The following is a 25,293-nucleotide window of genomic DNA, read 5'->3' as shown; positions in this document are numbered from 1 at the left end:
GCAGTCCGTATCGCCTGCCCGCTCACCATAAGACGGTTCAATAGGACTGACTGCAGGACTAAAGAGAATGACCTGCTCAAGTCACTCCAAATTTAGTCCCTGCGCCCATGTCTGCCCAGGTGCTCCTGATCGACCTCACAGAGGCGACCAGGAGCACCTCAGACATGACGATGACGGCTACCAGTCGTACTGTACCGTCTGCTGCCACAAGGCAAGGGGTTGCTGCTACTGTGTAGCAATGCCGTACCGCGTCTGCCAGCACCCAGGAGACATAGGGTGACGGTTACCTGAGCTGGCTCCATGCTTGCCGTGGTATGGCGTCTGCACAGGTAACTCAGGAAAAAAGGCGCGAAATGATTGTCTGCCCTTGCTTTCACGGGGGGAGGGAGGGAACGGGGGCCTGACGATATGTACCCAGAACCACCCGCGACAATGTTTTAGCCCCATCAGGCATTGGGATCTCAACCCAGAATTCCAATGGGCAGCGGAGACTGCGGGAACTGTGGGATAGCTACCCACAGTGCAACGCTCCGGAAGTCGACGCTTGCCTCGGTACTGTGGAAGCGCTCCGCCGAGTTAATGCACTTAGAGCATTTTCTGTGGGGACACACATACTCGAATATATAAAACCAATTTCTAAAAAACCGACTTCTATAAATTCGACCTAATTTCGTAGTGTAGACATACCCATAGATTCTGTTTGCTTCCCTGCCACTACCTCTAAGCTCCTCATTACTTTTATTAAAGACTGAGGCAAAGTATTCATTTAGGTTTTGGGCCATTCCTAGATTATCTTTAGTCTCCAACGCATACTCTGTGCTTAGTGGTTTCACTTTTCTTTCCTTGTTTTCTTTTTATTTATATGATTATAGAACCTTTTACTATTGGTTTTAATTTTCTTTGCAATGTCCAACTCTCCTTGGCTTTTGGCAGTTCTCACTTTTTCCCTACTGTTTCTGACTTCCAAGAGGTAGCTTTCCTTACTGATCCTTTCAGTCTTCCATTACTTTCAGGCTTTATGCTTCCTCTGTATGCTATTTCAGCCAGCTACTTTGTCTCTTAAAGCCAGATAATGCTTCCCATGAAGTAAATATTGGTGATGCTGATTTCGACAGGGACAGGATTGGGGCAGGATATGTATCTCAAGAGAAAACACAGCAAGCTCAAATATATACACAACTAGTACTGATTAATGCATAGCAACAAATTTAAAGCTAGTTCCTTACTTGAATCAATGCCAGATTGATGCTGATTCACTCAAATAGCTGACACTGTATGGAATACTGTATGTGTTTAATAAAATACACTTAGTAGTAGCTCTGAGCTCAAAGTGAAATCTTGCAGCACTGAATATCTGCGATTTAGCTCTTGCTGATCTGGTTTGGCTCGACACAAAATTGGAGGGAGAGTCATAACTCTAGGATAACATGTTATTGATCTGGTAGACTACATGTTGATGCTACAGATGCAGGCATTTTGAAGACTCTATGTGTTTTTCTGAAGGTTGAGGATTTTTGTTAATGTCTCTGCATGAAAATAGAATTTAGCTGTTACCTGATTGTCACTTGCATTTAATTGTACAATCAAATTGATAGTTGCTGGATTTATTTTTATCAGTCGCTGGAAAGCATCTGCTTTCTGTAAACTATGAATTAATATGAAATATGGAGAAAGGAGTAAAAATTATCTTAATCTGCTTTTTGATAGTCTCCTTCAATACTCTTGACAACACTTCACTGCTTAGCTAAGTTATTCAGAACTGGCAAGTTATACCTACTTTGCCTATGAAGATGCAGTTTGCAGCTGCCTTCATCCTCAGAGATTCAGAACCAAAAAGTCTACTGGTCCCAGCATGGAATTACTCCACTTTAATCTGTATAACTGCTGCTTGCATCAAGATAGAGCAGGAGCAGGCAAACTTTTTGGCCTGAGGGCCACATCGGGGAATAGAAATGTATGGCAAGCCATGAATGCTCACAAAATTGGGATTGGGGTGTGGGAGGGGGTGCAGGCTCTGGGGTGGGGCTGGGGATGAGAGATTTGGGGTGCAGGAGTGTGCAGGAAGTGGGATCGAGGGGTTTGAAGAGAGGGATGGAGATCAGGGCTGGGGCAGAGGGTTGGAGCGTGGGGAGAGGTTCAGGGGGTGCAGACTCCAACTGGCGCTTACCTTAAGTGGCTCCCGGAAGCTGTGCCATGTCCCTTCTCCAGCTCCTACATGGAGGCACAGCCAGGCAGCTCTGCATGCTGCCCCATCTGCAGGCACTGTCCCTGCAGCTCCCATTTGAGCTGGAGCGGGGCCATGCCGGAGCTTCCAGGAGCCATGTGGTGCGGCCCCCGACCCAGTGCCCCAGCCGGAGTGGGGCCAAGCCGCGTGGTGTGGTCCTGACCCAGCGTCCCGGCTGGAGCGGTGCCGAGCTGTGTGGTGCAGCTCGCGGGCCGGATCCGGCCTGCAGGTCGTAGTTTGCTCACCCCTGAGATAGAGCATTGCCTGCTGGGACCTGAAGTCTCTTGATGAGCCAGTGCCTCACTAATGAAGGTGAGTAAGGCCTGTATTGTTGAACTCCATCTGCATTTGACATGAAGCCTGCAGTTTCGTCATCCATGTATGTGATCACCCATGTGGTAGTTTCTTGGCATATTCACACTGAGCTATAATGGTTATTTTTGAAAATATATGGCCTGCTTGTCCCTAGATTACACTGCTTAGTGTTTTCCAGGACAATGCTAATGGGTCAAATTGGCGCAAAGAATTCTTGTGGCCAAGCTATAAAAGGCAGTTTTCAGAAACCAATTCAGTAAATACCATGTGGGTGTTTAGATTTTTAGTCAGAATTTTTTGCGCATTGGATTCAGAGCAGTGGAGAATCTGGAGTGATGAAATTCCTTGTGTGCCTTGGAGAATGGAAGTAAGAGCTGCTTGAGAGTCATTAAATCTTAATGTGTGTTAGAAGCTTAGTTTCCAGCACATTTGGTGGAGAGTAGTTTCTGTTATGCAGAGGAAGTGCTGCAGCATTTCTACTGCAGACTGCACAGGGAGACATCTAAACAATCATGCAGTCTGTAAGCAAATAGACATTATCACTACCTTTACAATGTCCATTAATGCTCTTGTGGGCCTTTTCCTGCATTGATAGAGGCAGCTAGAGTTATTGGGACGGGTTGGGCAAAGGCCACTGATTCTGTGCTTAGAAGTTTCAGAGTAACAGCCATGTTAGTCTGTCTTTGCAAAAAGAAAAGGAGTACTTGTGGCACCTTAGAGACTAACCAATTTATTTGAGCATGAGCTTTCGTGAGCTACAGCTCACTTCATCAGATGCATACCGTGGAAACTGCAGAAGTATCTGCCTTCATAGTAGCAATACGAGGTAGCCTCTGAGCTCCAGTGTTATCAGTAGCTATTTCTTTCAGGAAATTCCAGCATTTCTTCTCTCAGCTCTTTACCTTCTATTGAGCTTTCCTTATGCCTTTACTTTTACTGCTCTCCTCCTGCTTCCTGTAGCATGGAGATCTGTAGCCAAAGTCTAGAAGGGGCTGTGTAGCAAGTGGCAATATGGTGGGGGGGAAAAGACTCCCACCAGTACAACAGTTCAAGGTGAAGTCTTCTGCTTTCAGGACCTGACATGGATCTTCTTGAGTTGATGAGAAAGAGAACTATGGATTAGCCTGTTTCCCTCCAAAACTCACAAAGGCCTGAGCTAAAAAAGTTATACTTCTTGCTGACTTAGGCCCCAGGAACACAGCAGTTTGTGTGGAAGGAGAAGCGCAAGAAGTCCAGCCAAACAGGGTATGGCTGAGCACACCATTCATTCTATTTAAGAGCTTATAATCCTCCCAACCTTCTTTGGCCTGTGCAATCTACCAAGTTTGTAGGTAGTACCCCAGTGTCCCCCTGGAGGGTACTCAAATGGAATGGATGCTTTAATTAAAACTCTGCACCAAGAAGATGATCATCTAAATACCTATCGTATGTTTTCTGTGGAGCCTCCAGATGTCACTTTAGTAAGCAGAATACTGACTTGGAGGGGGTGTACATACCCCAGGTACCTTAACTGACTGACCTAACACTTCTCTATAGTGGCACGTTACCAAAACCGAATAACAAATCCTTATCAGACATGCTTCTTGTCATGGGTAGCGCTTTGGACCAAACTGAGATTAACTAGACTCTCTCTCCCTCCCTCTCTCCCCCCACATGGAGATGATGCTCTAGCCTCCTGAAAAATGGACAGCATGATTCTTAACCATAGGTCTCTTACCATTCAGTGAGTGGGTGATGATGAAACAATTTTCAGACAGTATAGGGTTGAGTGAGATTTTTATCCCTAAAGCTGCTAAATTCTTGTTTAGCTTTAGGCATAATATGTGTGAATTGAGCAATCCAACCAATTCAAGCTGTTATGTCTGACTAATTTCACTAAGGGATTGAGAAAAGGGGATATTGCATGTGGTGGTGGGGAGGTCTTCCAATTTTACTCCAAGTTCTTAATTTTGTTAGGCACATCTAAATCAAGAGTTCAAAAGTGCATATTACTGAGGTTGATCTAAAAGGTCTGGTTTTCTGCAGTTTAAATTGAGATGGAAACATGAAAAAGCAGTTTCCCTAGTGAACTGCAAAGTTTTCAAGCTCACCGCAGTTCAGATAAATGGAGGCTGTGAAGTGCCCTAAACTGATAACATTTTTTTCCTTAGAGAAAGTTGCTTCTGCATCAATATTTTATAGCTAAGCCAAGCAGTAAATGTGCCAAGGTGTGAAACTGTTTTAATAACAAGTAGCTTTGTTGAAAAGACTTTATGGCCTGAAGTGTTTTCCCCTGTAGCATTAAAATAGGCTTTCTTATTAAGAGTAATAATTAATTAGCACTTACAGGTTTTTAGATCTTCCATGGCCTTCGGAGATGTGGGATGAATATGTATTCTCCCCAATTCACATATGAAGAAGCTGAAGCAGAGAGGTTGGGGGCGTAAGGCCATCATGGAAGTTAAGGTTAGGATTAAAACTTGGGGCTCCCTGTCCTTTGATTCCCTTCTTCTCTTTCTAAGCACTGTTGTCCCAATAGGGCGACAAAGCATGTGTGAAAGAGGATTACTGATATACAAGGCTCTCTTTACTTGGGAAAAATTACTGTTGTGATGGTGGTGGAGAATTACAGTTAACTGAAGTCTCTAGAGGTGGATATTCCTTCTGATCATTGGACTTTTTTCCTGTTCTTTCAAGGATCAGTTAGTGGTTTTTCAGTACCTCTTGAGCGATTGATCTCTCTCTGCCTGTGCCTTTATAAGCATGCCGAAGCTGGTATTTCTGCCCCACTGTATATCACGACCAGTTTAGAGACTATGCAACATCCAGCTAGTGCTAGTCAGGCTGAATCTTGGAGTGACTTTCAACTAATTATAAAGGTTTAAAAATCTGGCATCCTGGAAATGGCCTGTATTGTTCTTGGTAGGAGTAAGTTCCAGGATCTTCCTCATGATTCAGTGCGTCTTCCACTTACACCTGTGTGAGCTTTTTGTTTTGTCGTTTCAAGTCCTTGTTAGAAACCCATATTTATAATCAAATCCCTTGTACAACTAGCATCGAAACAGGCTTCATCCACCTTATTACATTTCTACCTAAAAATAATTCCCATTATATGTTCCAGTTTACCAAATATTCCGTTTTTTCATCCTCCACCCTGTCTGAAAGGAGCTCTTTGTAATTCTTAGACACAAAACTACATTAGGATGAAGTTAAGGATCAGAGTGTGAAAGAGTAACATAAAGGTAAAACACATTACAGAGGTGTAACGTTCAGGGCTGTTACAAAACCTTCCTCATTTCCTGAGCTGTGTTAAAGGAGCTTAACTTCCCGCATACTTAAAGCATATGATAGTCAGATGTGCCAATATGTTGATGCAAGAGCGTGTGAGGTTGCTGTTAAACTTTTACATTAGTGCACAAGGTTGATAAAGTTTGAGGAATGAATTGCTTTTCAATATCCATTGGAGATCAAAGCAAAAGCCTTTGAGGTGTTGGTGTGTTATTGACAGTGTTGTAGGAAAAATTAAGGTGGCAAAAATGGAGGAGTCTTTTAACTACTGATTCCCCTGCTTTTATTATTTTGGGTGGACGCATGTGTGTCCTGATGCAATCTTAATGATCACTAAATATAGTTTATATTTGTTAATATATCACTAGATAGGCAAACCTCATACTCTCCGTCTCTCCTTAGATGAGACTTGAGTTGTGAATTATTTTTTCATCTCCAGTGGCCTCAATTCTCAGACTGTTTTTGGCCAGCCTGAGATTTTATATCCAGCCTATCATGGATACAAAAAATAGAATTGCAAATAGATGGAAACTCACTGTCACAATTACTTTACACACCCTTACAAATTACAAGCTTTTTTACCATCACACTGATATTGTTAAAAGAAAACATCCACAAAGGAATTTCGCTTGCTTTTCTGCAGTGAAATATTGTCAAAAGTACTCAATCTTAGAGCAGGCCATTAGTTCTCTTCAGCCTGAAGGTCACTACATATGTGCAGGGGGAAGGATTTATAGATTGTGGTCAACCGGAATGAAGGAGCTGCTGTGGAAGGACAAATTCAGCGAAGCATGAAATATGTTGTGTTCAGTGCAGTGCACAAGATATTAACTACAGCCTAGGAAGACTTCATCATGATGATTTGTTGTAATGAGCACTCTGCTCTACCCTCATCTACCCTTAGCAGTGGCTCACTTTAGGAGCAGAATTAAACTCCTGGCTAATGTGAGAAACTTTTTCAAACAGAAGGAGCTTCTGCATATTTTTATTAACAGGGTTAAAACAAACAGGATCAGAATAGAAGCTAAGAAACTGATGTTGCATGGAACAGAGCAGTATGGAGCCCATTTCCTCTAAACTGGAGCACATCATCATCTTCTTATGCCTTCCTGCGTATCTGTGATAAGTCAAAGGGGTTGGTGCATCCCTTAAACTCTACTTCGAAGCAATTGCACAATAAGATGCTTTATAAAGCTGTAAAGATGAGGCGTGTCCAATTCCATAGCTTCATAATTATGGTAATTTATATTCAAATGTATATATTGACACTTATTTCATGTTTAAGGGAATAATTAGCATTTCCATGATTTCATACTGTTTACCCTAATCTTACTCCAAACTGAACACTCAATGTTCCTTCCTTAAAACTCATATAGTTCAACTAGCTCTCTATAAAGGAAAAAAAGCAGAGTAGTTTTAAGAACAATTGATTTTCTGAGGACTTTTATTTTTTCCTGCAATAATGGGAATATTCTGTGTCTCAGCTGATTGATTTCATAAATTGCAACTTTTTAAGATGTTCTGGACAATGATTTAACTCCTGCTCCCTGTAAAGCAAATTTGCCTTGGAGAAGTGTAAACTTAGTGTTCAAATTAAACAACCATTTTATAATCCGTAATATGGACAGACCAGTTTAGGAACAGATGGTTACAAATGATGCTATCTCACCTGTCACTGTGCTGAGCCTGGGAGCAGCAGAAATAAAATATTGTACAAGCTTCTTTTTAAATAGGGGTATGATGGAAGGTCTAAATATAGTTGGAGCTTTCTGGGTGGGAGATGGGAAATGGAGGAAACTGATTGCTTTCCCCCCTTTCTCATTCCTCTTCTTCCTCCTCCCACAACAAAAAACAAACAAATAACCCAACTGTTTGAGCATTTCCCTAAAAATGTTGAGCCAGTAAGGAACATAGGGTTTTAAAAAGTGGCCAAGCAAACTGCACAAGAAACTAGGCAAGAAAAAAGGAAGCCATCTCTGTATTCTGTATTAATCACGTAGTTCAGCCCTTCCATAGCAGTTTTCTATTTTTAGAAACATTATCATTTTTGTCTTTAAACAAAGACTATTAGTTCTGCAAAGAAGAGCTCGAATGCGATAGGGATAAAATAGCATATTGTCACTCTAAGGAGTATCTTTCTGAGAATGGAGATGGGCTTCCTGTCCTTACCAGACACTCCAATAAGACAATCAGTATCTAAAGCAGGGGTGGGCAAACTACGGCCCGGGGGCCATATCCAGTCCTTCAGACGTTTTAATCCGGCCCTCAAGCTCCCTCCGGGGAGTGGGGTCCGTGGCTCCGTGTGGCTCCCAGAAGAAGCGGCATATTCCCCCTCCGAATCCTAGGTATAGGGGCAGCCAGGGGGCTCCACAAGCTGTCCCCACCCCAGGCACTGCCCCCGCAGCTCCCATTGGCCGGGAACCAAGGCCAATGGGAGCTGCAGGGGCAGCACCTGCGGACGGGGCAGCGCACAGAACCGCCTGGCTTCCAGGAGCTGCTTGAGGTAAGCACTGCCTGAAGACTGCACCCCAACCCTCTCCTTCACCCCAACCCCCTGCCCTAGCCCTGATCCCCCTCCTGCCCTCTCAGCCCCTCGGTCCTAGCCCAGAGCATCCTCCTGCACCCCAACCTCCTGCCCCAGTCCAGTGCCCCCTCCCACACCCTGAACTCCTCATTTCTGGCCCCACCCTGCAGCCCTCACCGTCTCCCGCACCCCAACCCCCAATTTCATGAGCATTCATGGCCCGCCATAAAATTTCCATATCCATATTTGGCCCTCGGGCCAAAAGGTTTCCCACCCCTGATCTAGGAAACTCAACCAGGAGATAGTTGCTTGTTATGGCCATTCTATAGGGAGAAGGCTCTTGTTCTCTGAAATAGTAGAACATTGAGAGTAAATCCACTCAAACTGCAGCTATCCAGGGTCAGAGTGGTGAGATGTGTATTTTGGTGCTAGTCTAAATATTGTTTGGGAAGATTTGCTCCCAGACCATTTTTTCTTTCTAAAGGAAAGGAGAGAGAGTAAACCAAGCAGACTTGGTCTGCAAGATTTCTTATTTTATTTGTGGAAGTTAGAGAAATACTACACAGATTCTCACAACGCCATTTGATAATGTGGGGTATGTGCATTTTTTAGGGACAGGACAACTGCGGAAATGATAGCAATTCATCTGTTTGTTCTAAAATGAACATCTGCTCCTGCTTTCTGTCTCTCAATAACATTCTGAGAGAGATTACTTATCTCCCATTGGGCCAACTGTGTGAATTAATAGATCTTCAAAACAAATAAAAACATCCCCTTGAAATAAATACGCAAGCTAAAAAGGAAGCATGTGGTCTGAACAATGAAAAGTTCGGAAGGTCATACAAGTGTATGCTGGAAAGAAACGAGTCATAAGAACAGCAATTTTTCTAAAGCAAATGTTTCATTGGTATTTCTCACAAACTTAGTTTTGATATCATATGGTTCTATATTTAGCAAATTTGCTTAGAGCCTCATGTGTCCAAGTTAATTTTTCCGGAGCAAGTTTCTGTCCTGGAAACGACAATACATGATATCAGTGGCATCTCTGGGTTATGAAATTTTTCCATCCTTTCTCCCTGAGTATCTGCTCTTCTCCTTCACTAGGAATCAATAGACCTGGGTTCAGATTCTCACTCTGCTGTTGACTGTCTTTCTGGCCTAGCACAAATCACTAGGGCCCAGATTTTTAAAGATATTTAGGAATTGCTGTGCCTAAATCTCATTTTCAGAAGGGATTTAGGCACTTAGGAGCCTCAGTTTCCCCATCTATAAAATCGAGACGGGGATAGCACCAATTTTGAAAAGTGCTTTGAGGTCCTTGGATAATTGACTTCAATGGGACTTAAACATGTGCTTAACTACTTTGGGGCCAAAAAGATGGTGTTAGGTAATTACTGCTTGCTAGAACACCCCAGCAAATACTGTTACAAAAGAACTTCGAAGTGGAAGTTAGGAATACTGTCTTTTCAGTACTTTTTAGAAATGTAATTGAAGAGTAGAAATTCTAGTTCATTTTATTTGGGATTACGGTGCAGTTTATTCCTAACTGTGCTTTACTATACCATTAATGGGTCCATCTTCAAACTCATGGAAACAAGTAGAAGCAAATCTAAAGAATTCCTGTAGTATGATTGTTCAGAGGAGTCCTCAGATCTTAGTAACTGGCAGCACCTCTGGTACTACTTTTTGTTTCATAATCCTGTTTTAATTAAAGAATGTAAACATTTAAGCATATTATAACAACTGCATTTACCATCTCTGATTTTCATTGGCCTCTGTAAATCACAGAAGTTAGAGATAGAAATAACTTCTTATTAGATCATTCAGTCCACTTATCTCCAGGCTAAAACAGCATTGAATATAAGAGAAGGCTGAAAATATTTATAAATTGTGTACTGTATTATGGCTGGATTTGAACTGGAGAGTCTATCCTTTTTAATCCGGTACTCTGCTAGTTTAGGTAAAGTGGAAACTAAGGATAACATTTTAAAGCCTCTTAGGCTCTTTTGGAAAATCACTTGGGTGTTTTTGAAAATTTTACTTGAGAACAACTGAGACATTTAATTACATACAGTATTGTTGTAGCCGTGTTGGTTCCAGGGTTTTAGAGAGACAAGATGAGTGAAGTAATATCTTTTATTGGACCTGCTTCCATTTGTGAGAGAGAGAAGCTTTCGAGCTACATTGAGCTCTTTCTCAGGACTGGGAAAAGATATTCAGAGGAAGAGGACCTCAGGAAGAGCTCTATGTAGCTCGAAAGCTTGTCTGTCTCCCCAGCAGAAGTTGGTCACTCCCCTTGTGACATTTAAGTATAACAAAAAGTTATAATTGTTTTTGTAGATACAGACTAACACGGCTACCTGTCTGATAGTTAATTATAACAGACACTCTAAACAATCTTTAGCTCATAGGCATGTTTGTAAATTCAACTGCTATGGTGATATTGTAACTATTTTAATGTTGTTTTTCGTAGCTGATGCTTTTTTCAAAGCTGCCGTGAGCCTGGTTCCTGAAGTGCCAAAGATGATCAATATAGATGGGAAGATGCGTCCCTCTGAACCCTTCCTCCTGGAATTCTTCTGTAACTTCTTTTCCACTTTATTAATTGTGCCAGTAAGTAACTTTAGCATGAATTGCAGTGTGAAACATTTAATCCCTAAAGTTAAAGGTGGCTATTGATATTTTAGCTTGTCTGCTTATAGACCAGACCTTGTTTTAAACTGAACATTTCTTACATGTTTTATTATAAATACTGTGTCCGTTATTTATTTTTAAATTACAATAAAAAATACTTCTGTTTTTATATATCAAAGCATATGAAAGGTAGTTGAAACACAGTGTCCAATGTTACTTGAGCACATTCAGCATAAAACCCTAATCCTGTAATTTCATCATACTGCACCCCATTCTTCAAAGGCAAAAGCCTGTGAACAGACTCTGACTCCATCAGATTGACAGTGGAAGTGCATTTGAATTGGAGACTACTGAAACCCCCAGACATTCAGATGTGGGGACCGCTAGCTTGAATGCCCAGCTGATCTTAACTGCAAGAGGAGAGGTTTTTTCAGATCGCTAGATCCAGAGCGTGTAAGTGTGTGCAGATCACTATCACCCCCTTGAATTGTATCTGGAATTGAACAATGAGCCACTGGAGTCTGGTGCACTGGTGAAATATGCTCTCTGTTGATAAAGTTGCTAAGCAGATGCGCCGCTGCATTCTGTGCCTGTCGTTTGAGTGGACTTCAAAGGTGGGTGGGTACAATGATCTAATCGGGAACTGACAAAGCCATGGATAATGGAGTCATGGCCCACGTCTGAATCAGTATAATCAGAGAAAAATAGCTGTGAACATCCTACCCAGAGCAAGTAGGGGGGTAGGGCAGGAGGCACTTCGTACCTCATGAGCCACTTGAAACAAGGAAGGATCAGACTAACACGGCTGCTACTCTGAAACCTGTCATTATGCAAGGCACTGCATTTAGCCGTATGGAGTGGAAGTCTATCAACTTCAAAAACTCGTACAGATACAGACAGACATCATCTTCCTTTCCAAATGCGAACAGGTGGACATCGTACCAAAAGGACTGAAGATAAAAAATCCATTACAGTCTACATACCATACAGACTATGCTGACAGCTTGTGCCACATGCTCTCAAAGAAACTGCGGAACCACGTGATCAACATCCTCTACAGCAAACAGGGAAAGATTAAGAATGAGCTCTCAAAACTGGATATTCTCATAAAAAACCAACCTTCCACACAAACTTCCTTGTGCCTGGACTTTACAAAAACTAGACAAGCGATTTACAACACACACTTTGCTTCTCTACAGAAGAAAAAGGACACTAAACTATCTAAACTACTACATGCCACAAGAGGCCACAGCAATGGTTCCCTTAACCCACCCAGCAATATTGTCAATCTATCCAACTCTTAGGACAGATTCTTCTGCTGGGCTATCTCGGGGCCTCTCCTTCTGCCCCTCCACCCCCACGAACATGATACAGTTCTGTGGTGACCTAGAATCCTATTTTCGATGTCTCCGACTCAAGGAATATTTCCAGCACACCTCTGAACAACATACTAATCCACAGAGACCTTCCTACCAACACTACAAAAAGAAGGGTTCGAGGTGGACTCCTCCTGAAGGTCGAAACAACAGACTGGACTTCTACATAGAGTGCTTCCGCTGACGTGCACGGGCTGAAATTGTGGAAAAGCAGCATCACTTGCCCCATAACCTCAGCTGTGCAGAACACAATGCCATCCACAGCCTCAGAAACAACTCTGACATCATTAGCAAAAAGACTGACAAAGGAGGTGCTGTCGTCGTCATGAATAGGTCGGAATATGAACAAGAGGCTGCTAGGCAGCTCTCCAACACCACTTTCTACAAGCCATTACCCTCTAATCCCACTGAGGGTTACCAAAAGAAACTACAGCATTTGCTCAAGAAACTCCCTGAAAAAGCACAAGAACAAATCCGCACAGACACACCCCTGGAACCCCGACCTGGGGCATTCTATCTACTACCAAGATCCATAAACCTGGAAATCCTGGGCGCCCCATCATCTCAGGCACTGGCACCCTGACAGCAGGATTGTCTGGTTATGTAGACTCTCTCCTCAGGCCCTACACTCCCAGCAATCTTCAAGACACCACTAACTTCCTGAGGAAACTACAATCCATTGGTGATCTTTCTGAAAACACCATCCTGGCCACTATGGATGTAGAAGCCCTCTACACCAACATTCCACACAAAGATGGACTACAAGACATCAGGAACACTATCCCCGATAATGTCACGGCAAACCTGGTGGCTGAACTTTGTGACTTTGTCCTCACCCATAACTATTTCACATTTGGGGACAATGTATACCTTCAAATCAGCAGCACTGCTATGGGTGCCCGCATGGCCCCACAGTATGCCAATATTTTTATGGCTGACTTAGAACAACGCTTCCTCAGCTCTCGCCCCCTAATGCCCCTACTCTACTTGCGTTATATTGATGACATCTTCATCATCTGGACCCATGGAAAAGAAGCCCTTGAGGAATTCCACCATGATTTCAACAATTTCCATCCCACCATCAATCTCAGCCTGGACCAGTCCACACAAGAGATCCACTTCCTGGACACTACAGTGCTAATAAGCGATGGTCACATAAACACCACCCTATACCGGAAACCTACTGACCGCTATTCCTACCTACATGCCTCCAGCTTTCACCCTGACCACACCACACGATCCATCGTCTACAGCCAAGCTCTACGATACAACCGCATTTGCTCCAACCCCTCAGACAGAGACAAACACCTACAAGATCTCTATCAAGCATTCTTACAAGTACAGTACCCACCTGCGGAAGTGAAGAAACAGATTGACAGAGCCAGAACAGTACCCAGAAGTCACCTACTACAGGACAGGCCCAACAAAGATAATAACAGAACGCTACTAGCCATCACCTTCAGCCCCCAACTAAAACCTCTCCAACGCATCATCAAGGATCGACAACCTATCCTGAAGGACGACCCATCACTCTTACAAATCTTGGGAGACAGGCCAGTCCTTGCCTACAGACAGCCCCCCAAGCTGAAGCAAATACTCACCAGCAACCACACACCACACAACAGAACCACTAACCCAGGAACCTATCCTTGCAACAAAGCCCATTGCCAACTGTGTCCACATATCTATTCAGGGACACCATCATAGGGCCTAATTTCATCAGCCACACTATCAGAGGCTCATTCACCTGCACATCTACCAATATGATATATGCCACATGTGCCAGCAATGCCCCTCTGCCATGTACATTGGTCAAAATGGACAGTCTCTACGTAAAAGAATAAATGGACACAAATCAGATGTCAAGAATTATAACATTCATAAACCAGTCGGAGAACACTTCAATCTCTCTGGTCACTCGATTACAGACCTAAAGGTCGCAATATTACAACAAAAAGACTTCAAAAACAAACTCCAACAAGAGACTGCTGAATTGGAATTAATTTGCAAACTGGATACAATTAACTTAGGCTTGAATAGAGACTGGGAGTGGATGTGTCATTACACAAAGTAAAACTATTTCCCCATGTTTATTCCCCCCCCCACCTCCCACTGTTCCTCAGACGTTCCTGTTAACTGCTGGAAATGGCCCACCTTGATTATCACTACAAAAGGTTTTCTCTCGCCCCCTCCCCCCCTGCTCTCCTGCTGGTAATAGCTCATCTTGAGTGATCACTCTCCTTACAGTGTGTACGATAACACCCATTGTTTCATGTTCTCTGTGTATATAAATCTCCTCACTGTATTTTCCACTTTATGCATCCGATGAAGTGAGCTGTAGCTCACGAAAGCTTATGCTCAAATAAATTGGTTAGTCTCTAAGGTGCCACTAGTACTCCTTTTCTTTTTACCCTAAGATGGTGAACTTCTTTGGGACAGGTATGTGGGTTTCATCAATATGAGGGAGGGGTCGGATACTAATTTTGCCATGCTCTCTGGTGGTTTCTCCCAGCTGGCTGAAACAATCTTTATCTGAACTAAGTCTCAACCTGTTCAGCATCATCCAGCCAGGTACTTGGGAAAATACTCTCTCTTGATGCAGTGTCAAGGATGCATTAAGCGGAGTGTCATCTGCATATAGATGGTACTGCCTCCCAAACTACATTTCTCTCACCCCCCGATAGTGTCACATCCAGTACATGCTGAGCAGGAGGAATGAGAAGAGAGTGCTGCTGCATCCTGCATTAAAAGAGCCCATTGTGTGGATAAGCAACTGCTCAATACCACTCTCTTCAGTCTCTCTAAAAGGAAGGGTTGGGGCCACTTGAACCATGAAGATCTTCATTACTCATGGATACAGCACCCATGTACTTGATTTAAGCCAGCTATGAAGAATGAGGAACCAGGGCCTCAGTGAGTGAAACTGATCCTGAACTGATAGGGTGTCAATCCAGTCTGAATTTCCAGCGTCTGTTACCTTTGTTAGATGGTCCTGGCTTTACTCATGAAGCTGGAGTGGGGGAAGATGGACATGAAAGGTTTTGCCTGCAGAAAAGCTGTTTATAGTTATTGGTGGTGCTACAGAGAAGCATATTGACTCTTTGAGTTGAAATGTCCTTCATGGGTTCAAAACTGAATATCCATCACATTTGAAAGGTCTCTGAAGAGAATCCTCAGTGCTCTCCTAGTGCATGTTTCCACACAGTACTGACATGGCACTTTATCTCAGCCTAAGGGATTTACAGAACATTCCTTATTAAGCAATAAAATGACTTGAGATATTGCGAACATCAGTGAGTATAAAGAAATAAGTAAAAGTGACCTTCTGTAGCACAGTTAGAAATATGAGCAGAAAATAAAATGAGATTCAATTTGGGGAAACTGCAGACTAATATGGTATATCTGCATATTAGGTTATTTCCCCAGTGCACAGTAGAAAGGGGAAACTTGGAAAGCAGTAATAATACCTAATTTTGCCCATCCTGTTGGTTAAACGTCTGTATTACAGAACCATCACACTTAAATTAACAGACAGTGGGTAGGATTTATGTAGATGACTGTCTCCAGATTAATTTCATTCTGTTTTACATCCACCATTTTAAAGGCTAATCAGCTGCTTAATAGTTGGCATTATGGGTGAAACATTGAGTCTGTGCCATTAATTCCTTGGCACTGATAGTTCAGTGGTCCTAAAAGCTGATGCTAAAAGCTGATGAATTTTGCCTCAAAAACTCTTGCCTCCTGGTGCCAAGAGGTTAGTGGAAAATGTGTGCATAGTTAAGTCGTTCATGATTCAGGAATTCAGCAAATTTTTAACATTCATGAGTTGTAAACTCATAAAGGTGTCATATTTACCATGTGGCTTCAGCTATTCAGGATTACTTGATAAAAACAGGATTCACTTTTTAACTTTAAATCTGTTAATGTATGAATTGCAAAGGGAAGCTTTCATACTACATCAGATTGGAAATTGTCTACAGGTTCTCTTTGGTAATGCAAAAATCATATGTGGCAGCTCAACCTTAGAAAGACTTTTTCCACATCCATTACCCTGTGTACGTATAGTAAGTTGTCTTCCCTTCTTCTGTGGTTTACAGGGTATAGAATGAAATTACAACACAAATATATTCTCTCAGTTAACTGTTTGTTTTTAATATTAAACTTAGTGTAGATACTCATCTGTCTTAGGTACAGACATAAAGTGGCTTTGCTGTGGTTGCACAGGACATCGGTGACACACATCAGGGACTTGAACCTAGGTCTCCTGAGGGCTAAGCTAGTGCTCTCCCCATTGGATCATCTTTGCTCCCACAACAGAACTAAATAAAATCCATTTTGAAGACACTGTCATCTTGGAAAGGGTGCAAGGGTTCGTAGATTGCCAGAAAAGATTGTTTCACTAAAGTGCTGTCTCTACTGAACATAATGTAGACTTGAAAAGCTCTGTTTAAGCTCAAAAGCTTGTCTCCTTCAGCAACAGAAGTTCGTCCAATGAAAGATATTACCTCACTTATGTTGTCTCTGTAATGTTACATTTTTGTAGGATCTGGATGTACAAGAGCAACAGGAAAACAATGCAAAGCTCTGACTATTATTGTCCATTGTTATGAGTTAGTTCAACCTTGGAGGCAGTATCCTTTTTAACTGGTGGTGTTTTCAAGTGGGAATAATAATTAGGAACTGCCCGTGGACATAATTTTCCTTTTTTGAAGAAGTAGACAGATTGTTACAAAACATTACAATTGCATTCCTTTCCAGGTTTTAACCCAGAGGTGTATTTTACATGCAGATATAAGAAAGTTCCTTCTAAACATTAGCAATTATTACTGAAAGATAAGAAACAATCTTAAATTAATGATAAAGACCTAACGATGAAACCTATGTAAGTGAAGAAATTCAGAAGTTCCATTTTTACTATGAAAATGATAGCACTTTAAACACTGATAGAAACCACCCATGGTTTTTATCCATAACCAGGATAAAAAACCCATTTATTAATAAGCAAGTCTCCCTTGGGGCCCATACTTAACTTACCGCTTTTGAGGCTGACATTCCTTCATTTGGGTTAAAATTGGGCTCAGAATGGAAACTAAGTTATAACCTTAAATGTGGGCCATCTAGTATCATGTCATGACTTTTGTCTTACTGGTTTTTTTTGGCCCTTCTCTCTCCCTTATTGTCTCAAAAAAAATTTCTTTCCCTCCACAGTGGAACAGGTTTTTTTTCTCCCACTTTTTCCGCTGCCCTCATTCCCCCTTCCCACTCTACCCACATGTGCAGCAATATACATGGTGCTGTCGGCCAAGCTACTTTCTTTGTTTGCTCCTTGTGCTCTGCCGGAAGCCTTGGTGTCCCCCTGCTCGAGCCATGCATTTGCGGGAGTGCATTGTATTGAATATGGAATGAGGGAGAGGAGTGGCTAGCCAGCAGTGTGTTGTGCTTCTGTTTGCAGGTGTGGCACTGAAGAGAGGTAACTTCAGAATTAAACTCACACTTGGGAAAATGGTCAGGAAGGAGCATGAAGTGTCCTGGCCTCTGGCAGTAATTGCCAATGAAAGGGAGGGCAGGCCCCACCTTTAGATCTGCCCGTGCTGAAAGAGATTTCCAGTGAGAGGCAGGGATTTCAGGGACTATAGTTTTCCCTGCTTCCATCCCCCAATGCCTCTATTCTGTCCCTGCTGTCCTCTCCTCCCCACTCACTACATTGAGGAACTCTCCTATTACCATGTGGCTATCCTAGAGGTGCTGGTATGTCACACCCAGCTCATCTTGAGGTTGGTGCAGTGTTGAAACTGCTGTTAAGAAGAATGAAGTGTTTCTGAAAGTTGGCGTGCTTATAATTATTTCTTTTAATATTAAAAGGCCATTGCCATTCTGTAGCTTTGGTGCCTTCCCAATTGTATATTTCTTCCAAGACTCATAATTACGTGAGTAATTTACTTGTTTTTGTAGTTTACTGAAATAATAAGAGTAAAAAAAAAGAATCTAACTAGAGTGTGTAATTCTGGAAGTTCAGCTGTTAAGAAGTTGACAGCTAATTTTGTTTGCCTCCCCCTCAGATTAGAAAGCAAAGGATTTCGAAGCTTGTCTGCTGTGGCTGCCTAGACCAGGTTGATTATTATGGGTCAAAAAGATGTTATAATTTTCTCTTTGAATGTGTTTTTAAATGGGTTTGCTAGGAAGCACACTTCAGAAAAGTCACTGACGGCTTTAATTCTATTGTATTTTGCTGTTACAGAGATGTTGCTGCACTTTAAAAACCAAAAACTCAAACCTCTCGCTGATTGTTAGTCTGTCTCTTGGTTGTTCTGTAGGACCATCCAGAACAGGGAGTGTTGTTTCTCGTGCGAGGACTACTCAATGTGATCCAGGATTATACGTGGGAGGATAATAGTGATGACAAAGTTCGGATTTACGCTAATGTTTTGCATCTACTCTCTGCAATGACTCAGGAGACCTATATCTACCACTTAGACAAAGGTAAACTGTGAGGGTTATTGTGGGTTCTATGTTCTACAGCATTACATCAATACAGTTCCCCATTGCATTGCATCACATCAGTGATTTGCCAGTGTAAATGCTAGCTGATTAAAATTGAAGCAATAACCTTATACAATGGATTATTCTCCTGCACATATCTGTGTACTACAGTCTAGAATGACCATGAGAGATCATTTGGGTTGCTAAGCAGGTATCCAGGCCATACTTATAATAAAACAATGTTCCACAAAGAGCATTTATACTTCATCTACTTGTTTAAAGCTTTGTTTGTGCAAATCCTAGGACTCCAAACTGGATTTTTTCAATGGGCCTCGTCAAACATTGTGTTAAGAGTCCTCCATGTATTTGTTTTGAATAATAGTATCTTATTTTGCACTTGTCAGAGAGTGGTATGTCCTCCTCTGTGCTCATGAGAACATAAGAATCCACAGATGATGCAAGTCTGTTTCAGCTCACAGTTGGAGAGTCTGGATTTTTAATGCAAGCTGTAGAGACTCATCCTTTTAGCTCTAGAAGTCCATGGTTCAGTCCCCAATGTCTGCTAAGACAGTGGCTGTTACTTTAGTACAGGGATGATCCAACTCTGTAAGGTCTCATACCAGTTCAGAAGTTCTTCAAAATGTTCTCACTGTCTTCCCTCTTTTCCCTCACCCCAAAGGATCATAGTTAAGCTAAGATTTAGTCACGGGTATTTTTAGTAAAAGTCATGGACCGGTCATGGACAATAAACAAAAATTCACAGCTTGTGACCTGTCCACGACTTTTACTATAAATACCCTGACTAAAACTTAGCAGCTCCTGGGGCCCAGGACACCACTGCTTTGATGGCTAGCCCCTGCACTGATGGCAGGGGCTGACTGCTCCCAGCCGCCCGCTGCTCTGAGGCCCCCAGGGACCTATGCTCCGAAGGTCTCCAGGGTGGTCCCGGGGACCGCTGCTCCTCCAGTGGCCCCTGAGGCCAGCCATACTGGCTGCTGCTCAGGCGGCTCCTGGGACCGCTCCAGCTGCAGCCGGTGTGGCTGTCCTGTGGGTCAGCTGCACCAGCAGCTGCAGAAATCACGGAGGTCCCGGAAAGTCACAGAATCTGTGACCTCAGTGACAGACTCGCAGCCTTAATCATTGTTGTTTATTTTTATCCTCACTATCTATTTCACCAGTAGATTCTTTAACAGTTGAATTTGTGCTTCCCAATAGATATGTTGTCATGCATGACCCTCACATACTTTATCAAAGAGGTTAAAATAATTCGCTTTCTATTAAAGTTCATCAGGTACATTAAGTGGATTCCAGTGTTTACAAAAAGGCTGAAATAGCACCTAAAAGGGCCAAGAATCCAATTTTGGGGTCTGTTCCAACGTGAAAGGACTGTGTTATAACTAACCGACCTGTCTCAGGAAAAATATAGATCATAGTCACTTACCTTTTGAGCTATAAACTCAACCCAGCACACCTTATCCTTGTGAAAAGAGGTGCTCTCAGCTGCCAGCATGAAAAGTGTCTCTAGCACACTTCTCTGTAATTATATCTCCTGAGGGAGGCTTTATGTTATCCCTCATCTTTTGCTCTGAGGAGCCTCAAGGCTTTATCTTTGACCCTCTACTCTCCTGTTTTTATTTTTCTGAGACACCTCCTGGCTAGCTTCAACCTTGGATGTTACCTCTGTGCTTTTGTAACTCCACTCCATATCCCTGGGTCTTGTATTCTGATCCCTTTTATCTCTCATTTGTTGGCCTGTCTTTGTTCTGTTGGCTCCATAACTTCCTAATGTTATGCCTGAAAGACTGTGTGCTGCTTTCTGGATAAAAGTCAGTTATGAGCCTTGTTTTTAACTCTGCCAGTTCTGGTGTAAGCTTACTGTAGTCGTGTGAATTCCAGACGCTGCTGCAGTAAAAGCAGTAGAGAGAGGTTACTAAGATAAGCTTGTTTGTTTAAAATCCAGATGTGAACTTGACCATAGCTGGGTATGCATAGGTGAAGAATTTTGTTTTGTGGACACACTTTCCCACAGCTTGGGGATTTCCTGCCAGCTGCCTTTTGTGAAGGCTTTATCTGCAGACTATTTCATACCTCCAGGATTACTGCATTGTGGCAATGTGGAGCTGGAAGAAGAAAATCACTTTTTCCAGTATGCCACTTATTGTTTGACAAGACACAGCATCAGCCACCCAATAGGATTCAGAGTAACAGCCGTGTTAGTCTGTATTCGCAAAAAGAAAAGGAGTACTTGTGGCACCTTAGAGACTAACCAATTTATTTGAGCATGAGCTTTCGTGACATGGTCCATGTCTCTGTGTATATAATGTCTTCTGTAGTTTCCACAGTATGCATCCGATAAAGTGAGCTGTAGTTCACGAAAGGTCATGCTCAAATAAATTGGTTAGTCTCTAAGGTGCCACAAGTACTCCTTTTCTTTTCACCCAATAGGAGCATCCGCTGGTCGCTTCTGTTAAACTTCCCACTTTCCCTCTACTGGAATAGCCTTTTGGGTTCTGTTAGCTTTGGATTTTAGCTTTTTAGCCTTAATGCTTCATCTTTTTTTTTTTTTTTTCTTTTAAGATCATCCTGAGGACTGAACTCTATTTGGTTTTGTACTTTAAGAAACTACAACTCATTAGAAAAATTAAATATTTCTTGCGGTTCATCCTGATTAATTCTATGATATATAGTGAAGGAGACAAAAAGGAGAAAGTGAGACAACTGGCCCATATTTTTAAGATCAAAGAACAAGCTTATAAGAACAGCAATAATATTTTTTTTCTTTTCAAAGAAAATTTTTAGATGGGTGAATCAGCCTGAATAATTATACAACTGACTAGTTAGTGCAGTTCCCAGTAGAAGTAAATAGAACTTTTCAGAAGAATCTCTATCAAAACTTTTAGAATTTGTTAAAACTATTTGCATTTATATGTTTAGAGGGTCTTTCTTTTTGTTTGAACTGTCGTCAAAGCTTAGGCTTGTCAACACTTTGCATGCATATATTATTTAACAGCTCTAAACCTCAGAATTTAAAGCTCAGTCCTGCTCTAAAATTCAAGAATGTGGGGACACATCTGATAAAATGATCTATTATGCAAACACTGTTGCCAGTTTTACAGGAGATAGACTCAAATCCAAATATATATATATATGAAAGCAGGTTCAAGTGCTAGTATCTGTTATGGGAATCACCATTTTAAAACTACGGCTGTATCTTGAGATTTCACAGTGGCAAACCTAAGATTATTCTAATTATAACAAATGACCAAAACAGACCTGTTCACATTTATCAACAAGTTGAATGTATCAAGTAGTGCCACTGTCAGCACTAAGGAAAAAGGTTTCCCAAATGGAGATACTTGCCCCAGACCCTAGAAATGAAGTAAGTTTTTTGTTCTGACTCAGTTTTAAGCACTAAGTGTTTTAGCCCCTGCAGTGCACCAGAGACTGTCTGCATTGCATACTTTGACACAGTTAAAATTTTGTGGTTGCATCTACTACCCAGTAGTTCTTTCAGATGTACTCCAACTTTTGTCTCATTCTGCTAAATTCCTTGTATGATGCTAATCTTGCAAGACGTAGAAACTGAGGGAGGCTGCCCATCACCCAGTTGCTTGGAGTAGGCTGGTTTGGCAGAAGTTATCTGCAAAAGATCCCAAGTTTCTCTTTTTAAGGTGGGGAAAAATGTGTGAGGGGATGATCACAGCCATCTTTAACTGAGGCTTTAGCTCTTCGTGATCATGATGGGACCAGTTCTATTCCAGTTGAACGCATGGAATTTTACCATTGACCTCACTGGAAGCAGGATCAGGCCTTTATGGCCATCCTTCTGTCGGAGAGGCCCCCAATTCTTTATGTACCTGCTTCCTGTTTTCATATGGACCTGACAGTCTAACCATAAACAGATGATGGGTTTAGAAGCTCATTGTCATTTTTGTGGGATATAGAAATAAATATTTCCGTACTAGAATCTGAATCATTATAGTGGAGACATAATGCTGGAGGAGAAGGGAAGAAAGTCATATTTTCCAGGCATTTAAAAACAAAACATATTTTTTTGTAAATGCAGCTGTGTTTGGATGTGGTAGTTGTGTCTTCTTAAATCATAACAGGGAAGGTGAAACAACTAGCAAATAAAACCTTCCCACGCATTGGATACGTTCCAGTCATTGGACTTGCAGGTCATTGACACTTTGGACAGCACTGAGGCATAATAGACTTTCAGTAAAGAGGAGAGATGCAGTTAGTGACAGCAAAGTTTAAATCCTATTTCAGGATCCCTGTAAAGGAAAAGAGAGGCCCAATTTCCCCTTTAAGCGATATCTGCACTGGTTTTCTGCTTCCTACTTTCTAAATACTCATTTAAGAAGGGTTGGCTTCTCTGCAGGAAAATTTAAAATTTTAAAAGTTGTGATTTTACAAAAAATCTGATTCTGACAGTGATAAAAAAGATGCTGCAAATGTAGTGTGCTCCAGAAAAAGGCTAAAATATATGGCAGAGAAGAGTGTCCTTTGTGGATTGTAATTGCTTGTGGTTTTTACACCTAGACGCTAAGATCTCACTCTGGCAATTATATATTTATTTATTTATTTTCATTGTATAGCTGGAACCATGAAAGTGGGGCTCAGAATGATTAAAATGTTTGAAAGTGTGGTGGTGAGTTAGTAGCAGAACTGGGAGTAGAACCCAGATATCTTGACTTTTGGTCCCCTGCTCTAAGACTGTGCTTCCTTCTGATGGTATGCTGATTTTCAAACAAAGGCAGATCTAAAATAAATACTTGAGTTCTTCTGGTGGATGGGCTACCAAGATAAAGTCACCATCCATGACAAGATGTAGCAGCCTAGGAGGAAGTTTACAATTGAGCCAATATGGAACATCGGACTGTAGTGGAGATCTTCCTAGTCTCTTTCAGAATCTCTAAGAAAGTGAATGTGATCTTATCTTTTTTCCATTTATAAAAGGGTCAGAATAACACTTACTCATTTCTTGGGGGTGTTATGAAGTTTAAATGTTTGTAAAGTCCTATGATATCATCAAATGAAAAAAGCTATGTGAAGTAGTTATTTTCCCTCTTCCCCTGGGGCAACATTTCTGTTTCTAGACAGCAGCACCATAGTTATATGGATTTCTTGGAGTGCCTTGTACAAAGAGAGAGAACTGGGAATGATTGTGAAGGATGTCTGGGGGACATTGGATTTTTTATTCTCTTGGAGATTTGATTTATTAGAAATACCTAGATTTTGCTGAGGAAGAAAATTAAAATCAACAGATCGTAAATAAGTGCGTACAGATTATTATGTAGTCAGTAGAAAATTGTGACATGAAAGAGGATGATGCTAAATATACACAGCCAAAGAGGACTGGCCATGACTTGCTGAGAATCTTTAATCTCATTCTACATCAACAAACATGGGACTATCCTCTTGCAGCTGCTGGTTTGTTCCATTAAAGATGCTGGTGGATTTCTGAAATGAGTTCAGCTTGCAGTGAAATAGCTTTCATGCCTGACTAGGTGCAAATACCATTCAAATGGCAGCAGTACCAAGTACAATGAATATGGAATCTTTCCTCTGGATTTAGTGGATTTTTTTTCAGCCATTCGTCTACTTGTAGATGCAGTTGTCATAGGATCCAGGGCCCTAGTGCATTGGCAATTAAGAGTTTTCGGTGCCTGTGATGCAAAATGGTGGTCCACTTGAGTATTAACTCAATGGGGAGTACTGACTTCATGTGATGGAACAGTTTTCCTGGCATCTGCACGAAGCACATAACATAAAATGTATCCAGGTGTTAAAATGTGTTTATACCAAATAGACCTTTATTCTGATTTAGATAATCACACATTAGAACCTGTTAATGCTAGTATTTACCCAGCATGCTTCTTCCAATACAGACAGTTTTTTTGGCACTTTATCGATTCACTGCTTCAGAATCTGAGCCTGGTGATTCTCATTGTTCTTGGCTGTGGAATTTGTCATGCATACACCTCATGCCACTGAGGAATTGTGCTGCAGAATCTAGGTTTTCTTGATGTTTGCAAAGTTTGTACCAAACATGAACTGAACGTAAATCAATGCAGTATTGCTTTCCTGCTTGCAGACAAGCAGCCTGACACAATAGCTTGAAGAGATGTGAATTCACAAGGGTATCAATGTGTTAACTCTGAAACCTAGTAATGGCAATTTAAAATATCAGCTATTTGCTCACTTCAGCTTATAACTGAAATATCCAGCTAATGAACTGTATCCATCATTGAATGTACTGGTAAATACTGGTGGGTGATAATTAGAAGCACTAGTTGCTTATCTCTAAGGTTATGATTATATCACAGAATCCATGACTTCCAGAGACCTCCATGATATTTTTTGCTTCAGCCCCAAAATCTTAGCCATACTTGTCACAGATTGCTGAGGTATGGAATTAGAAGTCCAGGTCTTCCAGTCTTTCCAAAAGTATTGTTTTTCAAGTCACC

The 25,293-nt window shown here is 41.7% G+C and overlaps 1 protein-coding gene across 1 annotated transcript in view; it reads left to right on the top strand.

Moving 5' to 3' along the window:
• The window catches only part of VPS35L (VPS35 endosomal protein sorting factor like), a 120,027-nt gene that overhangs the window by 77,719 nt on the left and 17,015 nt on the right, over positions 1-25,293 (top strand). Inside the window, exons 27-28 of the mRNA XM_084641114.1 lie at positions 10,804-10,943; positions 18,655-18,820. Coding sequence (XP_084497240.1) covers positions 10,804-10,943; positions 18,655-18,820 — 306 coding nt within the window. The remainder of the gene's footprint in view (positions 1-10,803; positions 10,944-18,654; positions 18,821-25,293) is intronic.

Source organism: Lepidochelys olivacea (genome assembly GCF_965140295.1).
Source record: "Lepidochelys olivacea isolate rLepOli2 genome assembly, chromosome: 10".
NCBI classification, from domain to species: domain Eukaryota; kingdom Metazoa; phylum Chordata; order Testudines; family Cheloniidae; genus Lepidochelys; species Lepidochelys olivacea.
Note: the sequence above shows the minus strand (reverse complement) of the source record. Positions and strands in the feature narration are given on the sequence as shown.